General features: G+C 42.8%; 3 protein-coding genes across 3 annotated transcripts; all 3 read left to right on the top strand.

Annotated features, from left to right (window-relative positions):
• The first annotated feature begins 683 nt into the window (after window positions 1-683).
• On the top strand, window positions 684-4,312 carry EIF4E (eukaryotic translation initiation factor 4E). The gene is made up of 5 exons (XM_078577048.1): window positions 684-1,008; window positions 2,391-2,556; window positions 2,653-2,778; window positions 3,905-3,970; window positions 4,079-4,312. Exons 1-5 carry the CDS (start codon window positions 749-751, stop codon window positions 4,127-4,129), a joined length of 669 nt encoding a protein of 222 aa, XP_078433174.1. The 5' UTR covers window positions 684-748; the 3' UTR covers window positions 4,130-4,312.
• A 2,114-nt stretch (window positions 4,313-6,426) lies between these two features.
• On the top strand, window positions 6,427-8,924 carry LOC144704563 (uncharacterized). Its single transcript, XM_078577025.1, has 3 exons — window positions 6,427-6,587; window positions 8,095-8,197; window positions 8,662-8,924. The coding sequence occupies exons 1-3, from the start codon at window positions 6,581-6,583 to the stop codon at window positions 8,768-8,770; spliced, it is 219 nt and encodes a 72-aa protein (XP_078433151.1). The 5' UTR covers window positions 6,427-6,580; the 3' UTR covers window positions 8,771-8,924.
• An 8,081-nt stretch (window positions 8,925-17,005) lies between these two features.
• Window positions 17,006-20,353, top strand: LOC144704908 (uncharacterized). Its single transcript, XM_078577492.1, has 2 exons — window positions 17,006-18,328; window positions 18,788-20,353. The coding sequence occupies exons 1-2, from the start codon at window positions 17,148-17,150 to the stop codon at window positions 20,223-20,225; spliced, it is 2,619 nt and encodes an 872-aa protein (XP_078433618.1). The 5' UTR covers window positions 17,006-17,147; the 3' UTR covers window positions 20,226-20,353.
• Window positions 20,354-22,313: the final 1,960 nt, after the last annotated feature.

The following is a 22,313-nucleotide window of genomic DNA, read 5'->3' as shown; positions in this document are numbered from 1 at the left end:
CAAAAATAATTTTTTTATAACTAATTTGAACTTATACAGTATACTAGATCTTCTATATTATGTATTATAGTTATATACAAGTTTTTTTAATGAAATATTTATATACCAATGTCATCCATGAATGACACATCATCCATATTCCTTGGATGGAATATGGAAGACATGATTACATAATGGCGTTTTCCTGTCTCCAAGTCAGAATCTCATCCTCCAAAAAAACCCTAATTTGGGAAGAGCTCTAAGGAGAGTAATGAACCTTTGTCGAAGATTGAACCTAGGAATTATCAAGATAAGATAAAGAAATATCATGTATTGTCCCCTCTCCTTAGTCCCCATTCATTCAGTATACATACATACATACTCTTACTATGATTAAATCCAATAAATACTTGAGAGAAATTTCAAGAGGAAAAAAAAGTACCATCAGCTAATTATAAACACCACACCCAAATTATAGAACTAGTAACACCTTCTGTAACCATTTGACTAATTTGATCAAATTTGGATCTTTTTATTTTTGATTTTGGAATAAATGCCTTAGTCAAATCTGCTTAGATTTTGGAAAATATAATATTCCCAATAACAGAATAATTTTACGGGGATGATGAATCCAACGGCTGAGGAATACTGATTCGTGTTGAAGTCCGCCAAGTCGGTCACTATAAATAGATCTCCCTTTCTCTCTTCACCGATCTTCTGCGTGCATTCCCTCAGAGTCGCCGTTCCTTGCCTGAATTTCTCTGGAGCGATGGCGGACGACGTGGGATCCGTGGTAGTCGATGGGAAGATGATTGATGGCGAAACGAGAGAAGAAGGAGAGTTGGAGGACGGGGAGATCGAGCTCTCGGACTCGCCAATGGAGTTACAGGTGGGGCCGGCGCAGCTTCACCCTTTGGAGCATTCTTGGACGTTCTGGTTTGATAATCCGGCTGCCAAGGCCAAGCAAACCACCTGGGGAAGCTCTCTTCGCCCTATCCACACATTCTCGACGGTTGAGGACTTTTGGGGGTATAAATGTTGTTCCTTTGACCATTTTTATGGAATTTGATTGGCGTTCTCTTCTGATTTCGTTCCTAAATACATGTCATTCTTTGTTATGTCGTCGTCGTTTTTTTTGTGTTTGTTGGGGAGTACAGATTTAATATATTTTGCTTTGTGTAATTGCTATCATCACCAAGAGGCTTGAAAGATGTCATGATCCTGATTTTACGTATCATTTATCGAAGTTAAATTTGTGATCGTGTGAGCCTTAAGGCTTTAGGTTGTAATGTAGTGAGTGTAAGTTCTCATTTATATTTAATTTTGCTTTATTACCTGTTCTTCCTTGAATATTTTAGGGGGAAATGATATCCGTAATCTTCTGTGTTTAATTCCTAAACATATGCCGTGTGTTATTATCTCGTTTTCTTCGTTCTTATGTTTGTTGGGGAGTGCGGACCACGTATTTTACTAGTATAATTAGTGTTACATTGTTTGTGGAATATGGAATCATTACCCAGAGGTTTGAGAGATATGATCCGAAAAGTCATCATCTTATCTTTTACGTATCCTCTCTGAATGATTAGTCGTAAATTCTTACGTACGCGATTTTTTACTTAAATTGATCCAATCATGATGGTGCAAGTTTAGCCCTTAGGGCTAGAGACTTGGATATATGGTAATTGTTTGAAGTATTTCCAGTCTGAAACATTCTTTCAAAAAAAAAAAATTCCAGTCTGAAACAACCACAATTATATTTTTGTTCTGTAACGTATATCACTATAGTTGGTTGAGAAAACGTAACCTTGAGTCTTTCTTATGGATCTTGATGTTCTACTGCAATACCATCCATATTTTTTAGTTCTCTAATCAAGCTAGAAGTCAACCTTGGTTAACGCCTCTAAGTTCCTAATCTTCGGGTGCCTTTCAAGGGGGGAAAAAATCTCCCTCTTGTTTCATCCTTATGAACGATTGGTTTATATTCCCTTTTCTTTTCATTTCACTCGGTGTAATCGCCCACACAGAAAAACATAAAATATAAGGAAATCAGGGCTCATTCAAATGAATAAGGTTACTAGAAGAAAGCTTTGAATCATTCGATTCTAAAGATTGGTAGATCATGAGACGGTTGGGATCAAAACGGGTGTAAAACTAAACATAAAATAGAGAAAATATTTTAAACACCTTTTTGGTAGTTTTTCGTTCTCGGGGTGTAATCATGCACACAATGAGAACCTCGTTAGACCGTTGGAGCTAAAAGAGATTATGAAACTAATCATAAAACATATCGACAGTTATATAATAGCAATAAAAGGGTGATAGCACAACTAAATGTAATGATTACTTACATAAGAAGGGTGCTAACAAAAAATAATTATTATTTACTTTTTTTGGTCTTATTTTTTATGTAGCCTGTATAATAACATACACCAGCCAAGCAAGCTTAGCACAGGAGCAGACTTCCATTGTTTCAAGGAAAAAATAGAGCCAGTTTGGGAAGATCCAGTTTGTGCCGGTGGAGGCAGGTGGACCATCACCTGCCCTAGACCAAAAGTTGACACGTGGTGGCTGTACACGGTGGAACTTTGCCCTAGATTTTTATTTTGATGAATTCCGACCTAAAAAAAATTCTGGTTGTAATACTTGTGGAAAATTTGATTTGTTGTCCTCCAGGTTCTGGCAATGATTGGTGAGCAGTTTGATCACGGGCAGGAAATTTGTGGAGCTGTGGTTAGTATACGACCCAGGCACATGAAAATAGCAATGTGGACTAAAAATGCCACCAATCGGGAAGCCCAGGTACTCTTCTGTCCAATTGTACATAGGGTTTCAGCAATCCAATCTTAAAATCTGATCAAACTCGGATTCGATTTTATCGATCAAATCGTTTGAAGTAGTCAAGTTAATCGGATCATACTGGTTTTTATTATAATTGAATAGTCTTGATCTGGTCAATTAAATCCAGTTTCAATAACTTCATCATTGTTAGTTCGATTATAGAATGGCGGTCTTGTAAATTTAATAGACGGGGGACTTTTGGGTCCTTTTGCTTATTTTTGCCACATGTCGCTTACTATTTGGCCGTCTTCACGTATTTTGTGCCATATGTCGCATACTTTTTTATGAAATTCGCCTGACTTTTTTTATTGCTATCCTTATCATTAATGGATCGATCAAGATATGTTGACGTAGTAACGATTTTTTAACCCTTTAATCTGTTATATATTTATATTTAAATAAAATAATTTATATTTATTTGTATGGGCCCAATACAGTTTACTCCCGTTGAACATTTTTTCACTGTTCTGCGTGCATTGTTCAAGTGTGGTTTTTGTGCAGTTTGTGCTCCTGTGAAAACAATTTAATTAAATAAATAGTTTTAATTAAATGAACTGAAGACCGGCTTGCAATGTATGGAAAGTTATTATTTTGTGGCATGTATTGGTGCATGTGCTTTTTTCAACAAATAAGTATAAATTTCATCAAAAGACCCTGATGCTTATCATCTCCAGTCTGTATGCCAAATTTTAGTCTCGTATTAGTTCTTTAAAGTTTAACTGTTCGGTTTTGTAGAACGATTTTTTGAGACTTAAAATTTTTAACTAATAAAAAACGTGTTTATGCAATGTCAAATTTGTACTTCAGACAGCTTTTTTTGTTATTTCTGTCTGGAATTTTTGTACGGTATCTCTTGAATGAAACAAGACTTCAAGAACGTCCTTTTATTTCTAAATAGAGAAAGAGTTAATTTTTATCGAAAAATTCATTTTACTGATATTCATATCATTGCTGAAGCATAAATCCTAGAATTTCTTTTGATCGAGCAGATTGTTTTGGATTGGAGAAGCTCTAATTCCTCAATTATGTTAAAAGTTTTCCTTAGATTTATTCAATGGTAATCGTCATATTTCTGTTAAAAAACTAGGAAAGCATCGGCCGGCAATGGAAGGAGTTATTGGATTACAACGAGTCGATCGGCTTCATCTTCCACGTAATTCTCCAAACCCTAAACCCTACACCCATAATAAAACCATGTTTAATCATTATCCAAACCGTAAACCCTAACCCTGGATTAAATTGAACTTTGACCTGTTTGCAGGACCATGCGAAGAGGCATGACAAGGCCGCAAAGGACAGCTACTCGGTGTGATTTTGTGCCAACTTCTGTTCATCGTTATGTTTTCTTGATATTTTTGTTAATCCACGGTAGTTTTATTTTACCATGTCTGCTACCAGTTGATCCTTTTTAAAATTTTCACAATCGGCTGTTTGGCTATGATCTTGTAAAAAGCAAAATATTAACCTAAATGCCAACTCTAGCTGTTTTAGATGAGCCTTTGTTATTTAATGCAGACTGTAACATTTCTTCTATTTTCCAATAAATTGACGAATACGGTTGTCAAGGTTAAGTAAAGAAATTGCCCATAGAGCTTGTTCTTAGATCGGATCAGCCAGAGTGGGTTGATCTGATCTAAAATCCAACTAATGTTTGCTTAAATTAATATAATTGACAACTCTATCTGTGATACCCAAGTTTTGACTGATGAAAACAAAATTTAACATTTGTAGAATATCCTGCCTGCGAAGAGTTTTTGAATAGGGTTTTTTGGATATTGATCAGAGTTTACCGAAGAGCTTGTTCTATGTTGGTTGGCCGTGAATGACTGAAATCTTATGCCTAAATAATTATAAAAAGAATTTCATGAAAAAACCTCACAATTTTCGACCATTTATGATTGATTTATTTGAAGCTCCCACTCAATTTTTAATATTCTATTTTTTTATTAAATTGGATAAGTCGATTCTAAGTTGGTTGACCGTAAAAGAAAAAGAAAAAAAGTGGGTCGACAATCGTTGTCAAAAAACTCACCTTCAGATCTGGGTCATGATAGTGCAGCAATCTACTGGTGAATGTCTGAAACCTTACGCATAAAAAACTACTACAAGAAAATCATGAAAACCCTCACTTTTGTTCAACAATTTGAGTTTGATTTATTCGAAGCCCCCTTTGAATTTTAAGTTCTAGTTTCCTATTAAATTCGATTGGTTGATTCCATAGACCTAATCAGTCACATCAGTCTGAATCTGCCTATTCTTCTTCCTGATTTCTCATTTCTTTTTTTCACCATTTTTTGGTTAATTTTTTTAACGTAATTTTTATTTTTTAATACTTTTTGTGCTCTTCATTTTTTATTTGTTACTCCTTATATCTATTTGTTACTCCTTATTTTTATTATTTTTACTCTTTATATCTCTCTTTTTTTTTTACACTTCATTTATAACATAAATTTTTCTCTTGAAGTTTATTTTTAATTTAATTTTTCTTTTTACTCTTAAATTTTTAATTTTCAACACTTTATTTTAATCTTTTATCGTTTGATTTAAGTTTTTCGCTCTTTTGTATTTTTAAATCTATTTGTTATTTTTCATTCTATTTTCATTTTTTCTCTTTGTAATATTATTTCTATTTTTCTCTTTAGCTTTTATTTTTTGTAGTCTTAATTTTTTGTTTTTAACGCTTTATTTTAATATTTTGTTTCTTATTTCAATTAAAGTCTCTCTTTTTTTAGTTTTTACTCTATTTGTTATTTTCACTCTATTTTTTAGTTTTCCCTCTTTATCACTCTATTTCCCTTTTTCTTTTTTCATCGATTTTCCTTTTTTAATTTGATTTTACAGTTTATTTTTACATTTTTTACTTTATTTTTAATCTTTTATATTTTGTATTCTATCTTTGATTTTTGACTGTTTAGTGTTTATTTTCGATTTTCCATTTTCAGTTTTGGTTGACGATTCTCGTTTTTGATTTTGATGTTTTATTTTAGTTATTTATTTTAAGCTAGTGGAATATTGAGTTTGGTTCGACAGTTGACGCTTAATGTTGTTGAAAGACCAAGTCTTACAAGTGGATCAAGTCTTATTAGCTGTTGACGAAGAATAAACTAAGTTGATAATCAAGTCTACATGCTCAAGATCAATGACCAAAGATCGGATCAATTTTTGGTTCTAACGAATGTTTTTTTAAAAAACTTCATTTTTCTTTATACGATTAAAATTGATAATTCAAGGCTACCTGAGAATTCACACGTAGTATAAAAACGACAGAGCCTCAAGCCACACATATTAATATAAAGCCCTAAAATAAAAAGGGGGAAAAAGAGGAACCTCAAAATTCTTTTTATATACTGTACTGCCCAACCGACCGAAAAGTCAACAAACCAGAACCATTCATTTGGTATATTCAAAGAACCTCTCCTAATCTGGGGGTTTTAATGCAATTTTTATACAAACGGCTGAACCTAAAGTCGACAACATATATCAGTCACATCAGCTACATTATGGATTTTCAAAAATCGTCCGATTTGATGGCTCAATTGTAAATAACTCGACAAGTCCCTCAACTGCCACGGAAGCTTCTGGAGGAGGATTACTAGCCAGAAACGTAGTAGGGAGAGTATATAAATATGTTTATTGAAGAAGTGTATAAACTCGTCTAGAGCCCTCTCGACGACGGTCAACTCTGCTCGATCTTGCTATTCGATCGTTGCTTGGATCTAGAAGAGCGATCGCGTCGTCTTAGGAGGTAGATCGGCGGCTGGAAATGACTCATATCCTTTGATTCTTACCAGATCGGTGTTCTTTGAGATTATCTGTTGTTTTTCTGTGGGTTTCGCGTCAAGGACGATGTAGATGTTCTCTTTTCGTGTGCGGAAAATGTTTCGATTGCAAAGATTTATCAATATTTTCTTTTGTTCTTGGAGTCATTGGTTCCGTCTCCCTTGTTATTGGTTGCCTCTTGCGCTGTGTTGTTACAGTGATGGGAATCTGTTGCGCTGTGTTGTTACAGTAATGTCCTCTGTTTCCTAATTAATCCTCGATTCTTCGGCCGGTACGCGTCATTTTTATTATTATTGGAACTTCTGTCGATTAAGTTTGGCGCGTTTGTCGGAAAATGATTCGCCTGTTCTGCAACATACCTTTTAAGTCTCGGAATCCTCTGTTCTTGTCTTGTGTGATCCGTTTTTGCTCGCGCTTTGTTAAAACATTGCTGGGAATCTGTTACAAGTTTAGCCCCGATTCTTCTGTTGGCAAGCCAAGTTCTCCGGAAATTTCTGTCGATTATGTTTGGCGAGTCTCTCAGATAATAATTTGATTGCCACATACCCAACTTTCCTTTCCTTGAATCACCGGTTCCCGTCTCTTGCACGATCGTTACAACTAGCGCTATCCTCTCACACTGCTCGTAATATTTAAACTCGTCCTTGGTTTTTCTGTCCGTACGTGGCTATTGTTTTGGTTGTTTTATTCAGCTTGTGCAACGAAAATGAACCTACTGTTCTCCATCTTTCATTCCTGGAATCAACGATTCCCATTCCTTGTCTGATCGGTTTCTGCTCTAGCTATCTAACGACATCTCTATCAATGTGCTTAATGTCCTCTTTTTCCAAGTTTATTCTTCATTCTAGGATCCGCAAGTACCATTTCTTTCTGTTGTGTTAATTAAGTTAGGCACGTTTCTCAGAATATGACTCACCTGTTACGCATCTTTTCTTTAATTCTGGGAACCATCAATTCCCGTATCAAGTGGCGTTCCTTGGAACTTGCTTACTGTCATATATTTCCTACTTTTACCCTTTATTCTTCGATTAGCACGTGAAAATCTCTTTTTTTTAATTGTTTTCTAGATTAGTAAGATTCAGTTTCCTGCCTGGTATACGCTTGATCATATGTTTCCGACAATTTGCTTTTTAATTTTACGTGTAAATTCCTATTATTCGCTTGCCCTCTATCTTTTCTTTTATTCTTCTAACTAGCAATTCCCATTCCTTGTTCGATCGATTACCAATTGCGCTATCTTGTTACATCGCTTAAGAATCAGCGTAATGCCTCTACTTTATCCTTCACTCTTCTGTCAGTTAGTGGAAATTTCTTATTTATTATTTTTCTGTTGATTAATATAATTCCCTTATTCTACATCTTTATTTGTCTTCTTCGAAACATTGATTGCTGTTACTTTTGTTCGATCTGTTACCACTTGTATTCTCTTGTTATATTGCTTTGAATCTGCTTAATATCTTATATTTCCTAGTTTATCCTTGATTCTACTGTCGACACGTGGCAACCAGAGAGAGCGCGACCGCGAAAGGGCGCAAGCAAGAAAGCCTCCGGCTGGCAAGGGCAAGATAGACGACTTAACCCCAGAACAACGGCGCGAGAGGTATTTCACTTTCCCTAAATTCAAATGATGGAAATATTGAATTAAATCTTACCGGTTTATATCAGGGATTATACTGTCTGTTTTATTTTCTAGTTAATTCTTCAATTAATGCTATGCAAAAACAAAAATTGTGAAGACTCTCTTATCCCATTCAAAACGATAATGTCTTCTTTCTTCTAATAAGATTCCCATGCCCGATAACGATAGCGGATATTGGAACGATATCGTACATACTGCTACCCAATACTATTGTCGGATAACGAATGCTTTAATCCGATATTGGTGTCAGAATCTGATAACGGTAACCATTTATGCATGAAATTTTTTTACATGATTTGATATATTAACCAATGTTTCACCCAATATCTTGATATCGGCATCGGCTGTGGATGCCAGACATTGATTAGCAATTGTTTGGCATTAATTAGATGTTAGAGCATTCGTAAACTATGTTGTTTGGACAGAGACAAGAAAGCCCTTGAGGAAAAGGCAGCAAAGAAGGCGGCTCAAGTGGTGGCAGGCGGCGGCGTGGCGGTGGACAACAAGAATAAGAGTACCACTGTGAAGAAGTAGAAGGGGAGACTGTTCATAACTATGAGAGGGGTAAGTGGGAGTCTTCTTCCAAAATGTTATTAAGAGAGGTCTGATCTTCAACGCTGTAGTATGAACTCTGAATTGTGTTAATGATTCGCGTGTTCTTGCTATACAAATCTTTCGTACTTCTTGAGTTTTTGATGTCGATTTTGTGGGTATAATATAGTTCTCAGATTTTGGAAATAAACTGAGCCTGTAGAGCGCGGATGGGATGGTTTTTTCGGTTGCTTAATGGAAAAATATTTCCCTCGAAAGCCTTGGACATTGGATGAGACGGGACGAATGTACTTAAATTTCATTTTATGAAATAATATATCTCCTATGAATTGGAATGTATATTGTTTTGCATTTGGGATGTCATATGGGGCTGGAAGGTTCGTCGCGACCATGACGGTATAGTGCAGGGACACGAATGGGACGGTTTTTTTGCCCCGAGACAAAAGAATATTCCGTCCAAGGGTTTCTACAAAATTCGGGACAAAAATTTGTCCCGCGCACAACCGGACAGGGTGGTTATCATCCCGTGGGACAAAAAAACTGTCCGTCCGGAGGTCTCGGACGATGGACGAACGAATCTAGACAAAAAACCCGCCAGATTCACATCCGACGGCTGAGATGTAGCTATACATCCGGATCGTCCCGGACGAGGACGGTGGACGAGGACGGGACGAGCTTCGTCCACGTGACCGTCCGGTGAGTCCCCCGGGACGAAGGACGGGACGATATGTCGTCCACATCGTCCCGTCCTGCATACCCTGGGATGAAATTTCGTCCCATGGGACGAAATTAAAATGAAAAAATGAAAAATCATCGCGCCTGCCCTAGGTTTTTAGAAATCGCATCGGCGGGACTGCGTGTCTGTGTATTGGTGTCTGGCGACTTGCCAGTGGCGAGCACATTCTTGGCTTGGAGAGGTGGAACCAACCTGCTGGAGCACGAATCGGCGAGTTCGACGTCTTCTTCAAGATCCTTGGAGCTCGTGACAGGGACGCGGAATCGTGCCGGCAAGGTACGTATGTATTGGTATTTCTATCTGATTTTTCTTTAGTTCTTTCTATCTAAAGTTCGACCTATCTATGTATCTATCTGTCGATCTTTTCTCAAACTGTCATTTTAATTTGTTAATTTTCTCTCTCGATCTCTCTCAATCTCACGTTTTAATTTGTTAATGTTCTCTCTCGACCTCTCTCAAACTCTCTCGATCTCTCGTTTTAATTTGTTAAATTTCTCTCTCGATCTCTCTCAAACTGTCGTTTTAATTTGTTAATTTTCTCTCTCGGTCTCTCTCAATCTCACGTTTTAATTTTTTAATGTTCTCTCTCGATCTCCCTCAAACTGTCGTTTTAATTTGTTAATTTTCTCTCTCGATCTCTCTCAATCTCATCCATGTTTGTGCCTGGAAGAATGAGGATGGGTTTATCGTTGCTGATGGCCGGCCGATGATGTGTGTCTTGGAAATCAGATGAAAAGGCCAGATAATGAAGCAAAATTGTCCACAGGCGGTCAACGTCATCAGCCTGATTACGTATCTCCGATAATGAATCAAATTATTCATTATCGGAGATACTGGACTCTCCCTTGGGTTCTTTTTCGACGATTTGGGGTTTAGCTTGTGGTGGACGAGGATGAATTTGTTGTCATCACCGCCATCCCTGGATCGACCCATGTTTGGGCTCGAACGAATGAGTTTTAGCAATGATTGTTCAGTATTAACCGATGGATGGTTGTGATGAGGATGACAATGATTTCATCATATAATGGGGAAACTGTCGTGATAGTATGTGAAGACGTCGGCTAAGCATTTGTAGACATCTTGTTTCATTGATGAAGTCAATTTCCATAGAGTATTTCAATATATTTGGCTTCTGAATTCTCATTATTATTCTGTTTGAATGAGTACTTTGCTAGAAATCTAATTTTTTGAATAAATACGTGACAACATATAACTCCATCCAAAATGAAATGCAATAAACATCTGAGTATATCATCATTATCTGCAGGTCGGTGCAGGCGTAGGGGTTGGCTGCGGCGTGTCCTTTCTTCTAAGAAGCGGTGCTTGATTACTACGTGTCCGGTACTGTTTCTACTTCTTCTATGTGTGCACATTGGTTCATCTGTCCTTCTCATATTTCTGTGTGTGGATACCCTTCCCTTTCTCCTCGATCTGGGCTTCCATTTCTATCTTTACCTCTCCCCCGACTGTCTGAAACTTTTTTTATCTACGCATCTCTCTACTTATCTACCTCTCTAAATTACTCTCTTTTATTCTCTCTTTCTCTCCTCGATCTGGGTTTCCCTTTCTATCTACGTCTCTCCTCGACTGTCTGAAATTTTTTACATCTACACATCTCTCCACTTATCTCTCTCTCTAAATTTCTCTCTTTTATTCTTTATCTCTTTCTCTCTTCGCTCTCTGTTTCCCTCTCTATCTACTTATCTCTCTGAAATTCTTTCTATCCAGGTATCTCTCTACTTATCTCTCTCTCTAAATTACTCTCTTTTATTTTCTTTATCTCTATCTCTCATCAATTCTACATCTACATCTCTCTGAAATGTATCTCTCCGTCTCCCTATATCTCTTTCTATCTACGCATCTCTCTACTTATCTCCCTCTCTAACTCTCTATCTTTTATTTCTATTACCTGCAGGTTTTTTAACTCAACGTCGACTAGTTTTGCGCAAGGGCGATGGATGGGGGCACGACGTCCGCCTCATCCTTCCGTCCCAGTTCCTCAAAAATGATATTATTTTCTCTTTCACCCACACTGTTTCTGGACCTTGTTCTTTCGACATTTAATCTCTTTTAATGTGGCGAACACTTTGAAAGTTGGGCAATTGTTCTGAATTTTAAAATTATTATGAAATTTCCTTAGCTTCGTTCTCCAGTGCGAAACGCAAATGAATGATAAATCACTGAAAACCTTGAGTGAGATTGTAATATCGTATATAATTATCAATATTACACTAATGACAGAAATCTAAGAGATTTCTGTATTATCGGATTTAGGTAAATTAAAACAACATGAGTTTTGATTTCTTGTTTAACTAAATATTTTCTTGGAGTTGAAGTTCAATGCCACCTTTATGTAAATGAAATAGTAAATAGAGGAATGCAAATTACTATTAACATAAATTAATACTAAAAAGGGGCTGATGAGCACAATTTATTAAAAATCAGCCTATATTCGTGTTCAATCTCAATGGCATTCTCGCAGAGAAAAAAATTTGTGATTAACATCAATTAATGATGAACACAATTTATTAATAATCAGACTATCTCTTCAAGAAAAAAAAAAGAATAAGCAGACTACATTCATGTTTAATCTAAATGGCATTTTCGCAGTGAAAAAAACAAAAAAAAATTCGTCCAATTCGATGGTCCACCGTCCAGACATCCCGGACGGACGAAGTTTTCGTCCAATGAGACGAAAAGTCGTCTCGTCCGGGGTTCTCCGGACGAAAGTTCGTCCCAGGTTTCGTCTAGGGACGACAGACAGGACGAAAACTTCATCCCCGGACGAAACCTTCGTCTCGTCCGCGTCCCGGATGTATAGATGTAGCCTCGCGTGTTCTCTGACGATGAGAATGGGCGTGGCGGACGTCGGGGAAGTGAATGCCGATGAAGAGGATGGGACAGGTGGCACCGGAGGGGAAGGAAGTATGGTGTCCGTAGGGAAAGCGAGGTGGCACTGGAGAGGGAAGAAAGTAGGAGCGGGGAGAGGTGGCATCATATGCCGACGACGAGGAGGGCGAGGGGCAGATAGCCAATTAGCCACTGGATGGGAGAGGTTTCTTCTTTCTATTGGTAGGTTGTGCCCTAAACGACTCAACATACAATATACCTTTAATTCAATTTAAAAAATAAAACTGGTTTTTTTCGTCCTGGATGAGGGACGGGAAAGTATGTTGCCGGGACGGGACAAAAAATCGTCCCGGGAAGACTGGACGGGACGGTTTTTGTACGGCCAAACGAAAAATTCATCCCGTCCTTTGTCCCTGCACTGACTGCGGACATCACACGAACGAAATTTGTCCCGTCCCGTCCATCGTCCACGTCCGAGACGATCCAGAACTATACATGACAGTCCTGGACAGGATTTTTTTGGACGGGACGGTTTTGGATGGGACGGTTTGAGATGACTATAAGAAACTGGGACTAGAACTGTCCCAAACCATCCAGCATACCCTCCAAGACTATAACTGAGCCGAATTTGAAAAATGTTTTGTGGACATATTTTTGGAAATTAAAATATTTGAAGAGAATTTTTGGCTTGCATTTTGGGATTATTTGTTTCCATCTGTTTCTTAGTATCTCTCTCTTTTTACTTCTATGTCCTCTCACGTCGTTATTTTCATCTATCTCATTCATATCCACGGGAGATTGGATTATTTGTTTTCTTATGTTTTTTAATGTCTCTCTTCTTACCTCTCTTTCTCTCTTTATTCCTCTTTCCTCCAACGTCCTTATTTACATCTCTCTCTCATTCATCTCCTATTTGTTTCCATCTGTTTCTTAATATATCTCTCTCTTTACTTCTCTTTCCTCCCACGTCCTTATTTTCATTTCTCTCTCATTCATATCCATGGGAGATGGATTATTTACTTCCTTATGTTTCTTAATATCTCGCTCCTCTTACCTCTCTTTCTCTCTATATTTCTCTTTCCTGCCGCGTCCTTGTATAAATCTCTCTCTCATTCTTGTTTTATCTATCTGATTCAATAAAAACCAGCTTTTTCAGTGATGCGCACATTTCCCAGGCGTCTCCATCTTACTGTTTTATGTGTGATTTCCTCTCTGTCTATTCTCTTCCTCTCTAGAGTTGAATTTTCGTTTAGAGGGGTGGCCTTTTTGCTTGGCTTTTTTCTGACAAAAACTGTATATTATTTGACTGGCAGTGTGATAGCAGTTGGGGAGCAGATCCCTTTATCTCTCTCTCCTCTCTCTCTCTCTCTCTAGACATAGTTGCCATGGTTCTCTGTAACGGCCTTATTTTTTCGATTTGAATTATAAATGGAAACCTTGTTATTTGTCATCTCTCTCTCCAACTTATCTTTCCTCATAGAGAGAGGTTCTATCTGCCATGTTATTGCTAGTTTCTGTACTTTAGAAGAGCGAGTTTTCATACAAGCTGGTGTTGATTGCTTAGTTTAGATTTTCTCGGGAATTGAATACATGGATTTATAGAGAGAGAAAATGACAGTTGGGTCTCTCGTTCACGAGACAAGCTGGAGAAGAGAGAGAGAAGAGAGAGAGAAGAGATAGGGTTTTGGCGCGATGTAGGGGCATGTATTGCGTCCGGACAATTGGCATTTACTAGACGGGACTCTACATTGTTAACTGTTGGATCTCTCTCTCTCTCTCTCTCTTCACAACATCTCTCTCTCCGCACATCTCTCCCTTCACAACATCTCTCCCTCTCCGCACATCCCCCTCTTCACAACATCTCTCTCTCTTCACAACATCTCTCCTTTTACAACACCTCTCTCTCTTCACAACATCTCTCCTTTTACAACACCTCTCTCTCTTCACTACATCTCCCCCTCTCGCTCTTCACAACATCTCTCTCTCTCTCTCTCTCTCTTCACAACATCTCTCCCTCTCTCTCTTCACAAGATCTCTCCCTTTCCAACATCTCTCGCTTCACATCTCTCTTCACTACACCTCTCCCTTTCCAACATCTCTCGCTTCACATCTCTCCCTCTCTCTCTTCACTACATCTCTCCCTTCCCAACATTTCTCGCTTCACATCTCTCTTTCTCTCTCTTCACTACATCTCTCCCTTCCCAACATTTCTCGCGTCACATCTCTCTTTCTCTCTCTTCACAACATCTCTCCCTTTCCAACATCTCTCTCTTGACATCTCTCTTTCTCTCTTTTCAATACACCTCTCCCTTTCCAATATCTCTCTCTTCACATCTCTCTTTCTCTCTCTTCACAACATCTCTCCCTTTCCAACATCTCTCTCTTGACATCTCTCTTTCTCTCTTTTCAATACACCTCTCCCTTTCCAATATCTCTCTCTTCACATCTCTCTTTCTCTCTCTTCACAACATCTCTCCCTTTCCAACATCTCTCTCTTGACATCTCTCTTTCTCTCTTTTCAATACACCTCTCCCTTTCCAACATCTCTCTCTTCACATATCTCTTTCTCTCTCTTCACTACACCTCTCCCTTTCCAACATCTCTCTCTTCACTACACCTCTCCCTTTCCAACATCTCTCTCTTCACAACATATCTCTCTTTCTTCACAAGATTTATATATCTCTCTCTCTTCACAAGAAATATATATCTCTTCATAAGATATAAATATCTCTCATTTCTGCCGTTTGTTCCTTTTCTTTACTGTGTTGCCGTTGAAGAGATACTCAGACAAAGCCACGCTTCTACCCACACAAATATTCTCGCCTCCCTGTCGTGCTCTTGATCTTTACTTCCTCTCTCTCTCTTTCATTTCTCTCTTTGTCATTGCCCTGCCGGTTCAATCCTATCCTCTTAAGCCATCTGAAAAACAGGGTGTACGCGTTAGAGATAGATAGATAGATAGATATATAGAGAGATAGATAGATAGATAGAGAGAGAGAGAGAGAGACAGGCCACCGACGGGCCCTTTCTCTCTCTGGACCCGACCGAATCTAGTCGCTGGGAAGAGAGAGAAAGAAATGATAAGAGAGAGAAAGAGAGAGTGAATAAAATGGCCAGATGACAATTCATGAAGAAGAGAGAAGTGGGTCAACACTCAACAGACATCAACGGATCCGTATGTGTTAGTTTAATGCGACTCAAACAGAAGAGAGAGAGATGAACAGATGGAGAAAGATATGGAACAATGTCGACCAATGGGTTCGGTTGAAACTAAGATATGGAGTGCGAGAAAGGTGAGATAGATGGATGTATATGGATCAGACACTAGAAATGATTTGATAGAATGAATCTTGAGATAGAGAGATGGTTTAATCGAGTGATGGGTGGATAGAGAGAGAGATGAAGAGACAAGGAATAGAGATAGAGAAAGAGACTAGAGATAGAGATCCACATGATTTTGTCACTCTGCACTCTGTAGTCTCAGCGGGCCCGCCCTGGCCCAGACTAGGACTGTCTCGTCATCTTCAATATTTACTCGTACGAGAGGTAGAGAGAGAGATAAGTGAGTGATCTCTATCTCTTACCATGTTTCTTTATCTCTATTCCTTATCTCTTTATCTCTATTTCTCTATCCACCCATCAATCGATGTGCCTACCTCTCTATCGTATGTCTGATCCATATACATCCATCTATCGCGCTATACACATGGTAAGAGATAGAGATCGAGTTGATTTTGTAACTCTGCACTCCAGTCGCAGTGGACCCATCCTGGCCCAGACTAGGGCTGTCTCGTCTTCATCAATATTTTACTTGTCCGAGAGGTAGAGAGAGAGATAAGCTAGAGAGATGAGAGAGGTAGAGAGGTAGAGAGGTAGAGAGAGAGAGAGAAAGACAGAAAGGGGGAGAGGGAGAGGAATCTCTGCACCGGTCACGGAACTTCATCGTTCTCTGCAGAACAAAGATCACGAGCTGGCCCTCGCCATCAAAAGCCCTGTCCCACCATCTCTTCTCCCTATCTTTCTCTCTCTAAATCATTCCTCAAGACTCATAAACTATTTACCAGTCAGTCCCCAATCCATCGCTTGCCCCTTAACGTTAGCTTGATCTCCCGTCCTGCTGCCACCCACGTAGCTCACTCACTCTCCTTCACTCTCTCTCTCTCTCTAACTCTATCTCTCTCTCTCTCTCTATCTCAACCTCCCTCTCCACTTCTCTGGTCCCTCTCGCAGCACCTACACCAAAGAAGAAGAAGAAGAAGAAGAGTAAGAACCAGAAGAAGAAGAAGAAGAGAGAGAAGAAGACGCAGCAGCAGCAGCAGAAGAAGAAGAACAAGAAGAAGAGAAAGACGAAGAAGAAGAGTAAGAACCAGAACAAGAAGAGAGAGAAGAGGAAGAAGAGAGGAGGAGGAGAAGAAGAGAAAGAAGAAGAAGAAGAAGAGGAAGAAGGCGGAGAAGAAGAAAAGAAAGAAGAGAGGAGAAGAGAAAGAAGGAGGAGAAGAAGAAGAAGAAGAGCAAGGAGGAGAAGAGAAAGAAGAAGAAGAGAAAGGAGGAGAAGAGAAAGAAGAATAAGAAGAAGAAGAAAGACGAAGAAGAGAAAGAAGAAGAAGAAGAGAAAGAAGGAGTAGAAGAGAAAGAAGAAGAAGAAGAGAAAGGAGGAGAAGAGAAAGAAGAAGATTGAAGAAGCGAAGGAAGGAGAAGACGATAGAAGAATAAGAAGAAGAAAGACGAGAGAAGAAGAAGAAGAACGAAGAAGAAGAGAGAAGAAGCGCACCAATGGGGGGGACGGCGGCGGCGCTGGCGTTCCTCGTCATCCTGTCGTCATCCGTCCACCCTCCCGCGTCGGCGGCGCCGCCGCCGCCGCTGAACCCCGACGTGGTGGGCCTCCTCGTCTTCAAATCCGGCCTCACCGACCCCGCCGGGTCACTCGCCACGTGGCAGGACGACACTCCCCCCTGCACGTCCTGGGCCCACGTGGCCTGCTCCCCGTCATCCGGCCGCGTCATCTCCGTCATCCTCTCCGGCTTCAACCTCTCCGGCAAGCTCAACCGCGGGCTCTCCCAGCTCTCCTCTCTCTCCTCCCTCTCTCTCTCCTCCAACAACTTCTCCGGCGATCTCCCCGCCGCCACCGCCGCCCTCCCCCCCTCCCTCCGCCGCCTCGACCTCTCCTCCAACGCCTTCTCCGGCCACCTCTCCGCCGCCGCGCTCGCCGCCCTCCGCCGCCTCTCCTCCCTCAACCTCGCCGCCAACCGCCTCGCCGGAACCCTAACTCCGGCGGTGGCGCTCCTCCGCAACCTCCAATCCCTCAACCTCTCCCGCAATTCCTTCTCCGGCGAGCTCCCCAACGCGCTCCAATGGCTGCCCTCGCTCCGCCTCCTCGATCTCTCCCGCAACGCCTTCTCCGGCGATTTCCCGGCCTGGATCCTCAACAATCTCACCGCCATCGCCGATCTGGATCTCTCCTGGAACGGGATCGGCGGCGAGCTGCCGGCGATCGGCGGAGCTCCGATGCTGAGGAGGTTGAGATTGAGGGGGAACGAGTTGGAAGGGGGGATTCCCGGGTGGGTGATGGGGCTGGGGCTGGAGGAGCTGGATCTGGCGGAGAATCGAATCTCCGGCGGGATTCCGGCGGGGTCGGCGGCGTTGTTTGAGGGGCTACGGCGGCTGGATCTGGCCGGGAATAGGATCTCCGGCGAGATTCCGGCGGAGGTGGCGCTGTGGAAGGGGTTGAGAGAGCTGAATTTGTCCGGGAACGAGGGGATGAGGGCGAGGGTGAGGGGGGAGCTCGGGTTCTTGAGGAATTTGACGGTGGTGGATTTGAGAGGGTGCGGGCTCTACGGCAGTATACCGCCGGAGCTCTGCGATTCGGGGAGTATCGAGGTTCTGCAGCTCGATCGCAACTCCCTCTCCGGGCCGATTCCTCCGGAGATTGCCAATTGCTCCTCCCTCCACCTCCTGTGAGTTCGTTCGTTCCTTCGTTCGTTCGTTCTTTCGTTTCCCCGTTGCTCCATCATCATCATCATCATCATTATTTTCATTGTGGTCATCATAATCATGATCATTATGGTCATCTTCAACATCGTAATCATGGTCATTGATCATCATCAACATCATCATCCTCGTTTTCTTCCTCTTTCTCTTCTTCCTTCTTCCTCTGCTTCTTTCTCTTCTTCTTCTAACTTCGTCGTTCTTCTTCTTCTTCTTCTTCTTCTTCTTCTTCTTCTTTATAAGCATCATTAACACCAGCATAATGGTCGTGATCAACAGCATCACAGTGGCCATCGTCAGTACATCATCAGTATCGTCATCATCATGATCATTACCATTACCCAGTATCATCACCCTCATGTATCCATCATCACAATCATTATCAGCATCATCGTCATAATAATATGCATCTTTATCATGATGGGCAGGGGGCTGTCGAGGAACGAGCTGAACGGGAGCATCCCGGGGGGGATGGGCAGTCTGGCGAAGCTGGAAATACTCAGCCTGGAGTCAAACAATCTGAGCGGCGAGATCCCTTCCTCTCTCGGCCGTCTCCCTTCTCTTCTGGCCCTTAACCTCTCCCACAACCGCCTCGTCGGCCGCCTCCCCGCCGGCGGCCTCTTCCCCTCCCTCCCCGCCTCCGCCATCGCCTTCAACCTCGGCCTCTGCTCCCCGCTCGTCTCCCAGCCCTGCATTCTCAACCTCCCCAAACCCCTCGTCCTCGACCCCCACAAATACCCCTCCCCCACCACCTACAACCCTTCCTCTTCCGCCGAAGCCCCCGCCGAGCGCCGCCGCGTGCTCTCCGTCTCCGCCGTCGTCGCGCTCGCCGCCGCCGGCCTCATCGCGCTCGGCGTCGCCGTCGTCGCCGCGCTCAACGCGGCGGCCGGCCGGCGCGCGCCGCGCGCGCCGGCGAGCTCCCGCGGCTCGTCCCGGTCCGGAGACCCGGCGGTGGGGAAGCTGGTCCTCTTCGGCGGCGGCGCCCTCCCCGACGACGTCCTCGACAAGGCCGTCGAGCTCGGCCGCGGCGCGCTCGGGCCGGTCTACCGCGCCGCGGCCGGCCCGGGGAAGCCGGTCGCGGTCCGCAAGCTGGCCGCCGCCGACGTCGTCCCCTACCACGACGAGTTCGACCGGGAGGTCCGCGCGCTGGCCCGCGCCCGGCACCCGAACCTGGTCTCGCTCAAGGGCTACTACTGGACCCCGCAGGCGCAGCTGCTGGTCGCCGACTACGCCGCCGGCGGCAGCCTCGCCGACCGCCTCCGCCGCCGCCCGCCGCTCGCCTGGCCGGACCGCTTCCGCATCGCCGCCGGCGCCGCCGCCGGCCTCGCCCACCTCCACCGCGCCTTCCGCCCGCCCATCGTCCACTACGACTTCAAGCCCGCCAACGTCCTCCTCTCCGCGCGCGGCGACGCCCTCGTCGCCGACTTCGGCCTCGCCCGCCTCCTCTCCTCTCGCGCCGCCACGTACCCCGCCCCCTCCGCCTACGTGGCGCCCGAGATGGCCTGCCGCGGACTCCGGGTCAACGAGCGCTGCGACGTCTACTCCTTTGGAGTCGTCGTCCTCGAGCTCGTGACCGGACGGATGACGGATGACGGGGATGACGCACTGGGCCCGGTGGAGGAGGTCAGGGAGAGGGTGGAGGCCGGGCTGGCGCTCGAGTGCGTCGACCCGGAGATGGGGCCGTTTCCGGAGGAGGAGGTCTTGCCGGTGCTCAAGCTCGCGCTTGTGTGCGCGTCGCAGATACCTTCCAGCCGCCCGTCCATGGCCGAGGTCGTGCAGATCCTGCAGGTCATCGGAACGCCAGCAGACGCCACCGCCTCCTCCTCCGCCGCCGCCGTCGTGGCCACCGCCAGCAGCAGCTTCTGAGCCATCTCTCCCTCTCTTTCTTTGTCTGTCTTTGTTGTTGTGGCAAGGTGGTACTGCCTGTTCTTTTTTCCTTGGGTGAAGGGAAATGTGTCTGGATGTTCATTCTTACTGATGGGTTTTTTAATTGATTGATGGGTCTGCAAGGTCAAAGCCCACTCTCCTTTCTTGGGATTGTAGTTGCGGAATGGGTTTGTTCTCTTTTGTTGGGTCTCTTTTGGCCACTCTCTTTCTCTTGGTTGTTGTGGCAAAGTAGTGTTGCATGCCTTTTTTCTTCTTTGATGAATGACATGTGTCTAGATGTTCATTCTAGTGATCATTTTTTAGTGATCGATCTTAAAGGTCACTCTCTCTGATGGGAGGCTAATGGGGGAAATGACGGGTACTATGACGATTGGTGGGAACTTAAAGGTCACTCTCGCTCCCATGGGTGCTTGCAGATCTGTCGTAATTTGCTAATGGGACTCGTGGACCCGCCCAATATGGATGGGAAAAATTTTTTTGTTCGTTCGTGAATGTGCAAACGAACACAAAGGAGCAAAACTACATCCCAACATGTTTAGGGACCAATCGTGAATAGTCAAGCCATTCGCAAACAGCCGAACCATTTGCAAACGTCTGGCATTCTCGAGGCAAGCCCTTTCCCCCCCCTCTAGTCTTCCTTCTTGTTCCCCTCTTTGGCAAGTCCCCCTTCTACCCCTCTTTGCTCTCTCCAACATGCCCCTCTCCTCTCCCCTTCTTTCCCCTCTTTGGCAAGCCCCCCCTTCTCCCCCTGGTTCCCCTCCCCTCTCCCCTTCAATACCCTCTTTTGTAAGCCCCCCCCATTTGTTGGGTTCTAGAGGCCTAGATCTGGATGAATAAATGGAAATTGATCCGCAACGGAAGACAAGCGAAATCGTACATCATCGATAAAACTATGAAACAAAGTACCTTTGCACGGATCGCATCTGTGATTTCTAGGATCCCAGAGCGAGACGAGTCGAGCAGCTCAAGTGTGCAGCCTCTAGACATATTTACACGATCCTCGACACGTTGAAGCTCCTCCTTCTCGTTGATGAGCCCCGTTCTTTCTCTGTCGTTGTCGTTACGTCGTCTCGATCACATCGCGCACGAAGAGGGGGTGTGGGGAGAAGGGAGAAGAAGGGGAAGGCCCCTGAACAATTTTGGCCTAGGGGAATTTCGTTCAGGGCCTTCCCTATTTATACTAAGTGGGTATTTTTCATAAAAACCCCCAAAACTTAAGTATATCTTCCGACGGCCAAAGGCCCATGTATCTCACTAGTTAACGACTCTAGCGGCCCAATAACCTTTATTGGCCTTCCAAATTAAATAACTATATCAACATATAGATTACTTAATGTCAGATCAATTTAACCCAATCAATAGGTCGAGTCTCCAATATGTGGGGTGCAAAGTTACACCTCGTGTTCTACAAAATACAAAGGAGTGTGTATCGACTAACTCATGGAACCTGTTCGTCATCAGTTACTTTGTACGTATAGTCCTTCATCCACATGACACTCCTTGTATATCTTAGGGTACAGTCAACTGTGAAACCCTAATCGGTCATCCAAGTTAGTACTGATGTATTCAAAAATCATTGGAGAACTTTTCTCCGATATTTCATTGTCTTGGCCAAGGACTTCATCGCATGGTCTTCCTTGAGTTTTCACCTCTTATATTAAGGGTGGACGATCTCATCTTGACCACTCAATCATCTTCGTGAACTTCTTGATGTACTTGAACTAAGACTATTTAGAATCTCATAATTAGGGTCACGTAGGTCATAATCAAAGTACAATTGTCCCTCCACACGACGTCTTTGGTGTCTAAGGTCTAAGGACCACCTACATAACCGTGACGTAAATCAACCTGATTGACAGTTCAATATAATACCATTCAGGGATTTATACAGATCAATTCAGTGAACTCTTTACACTAAAGAGCACCCACTATCTATCCTTAGCGTCTCCGCACTAATGGCTATGGAAATGACCATGCTCATCATATGAGTGAGGCTAGATAGTGTTATTCTACCCGGATACTTCAATGTTCTTCTTGCATATCCTTTGGATAGGAATATTTAGAATA

The sequence above is a fragment of the Wolffia australiana genome, chromosome 6, assembly GCF_029677425.1.
Source record: "Wolffia australiana isolate 7733 chromosome 6, ASM2967742v1".
Lineage (NCBI taxonomy): Eukaryota > Viridiplantae > Streptophyta > Magnoliopsida > Alismatales > Araceae > Wolffia > Wolffia australiana.
This window is presented reverse-complemented; position numbering and strand designations above follow the sequence as displayed.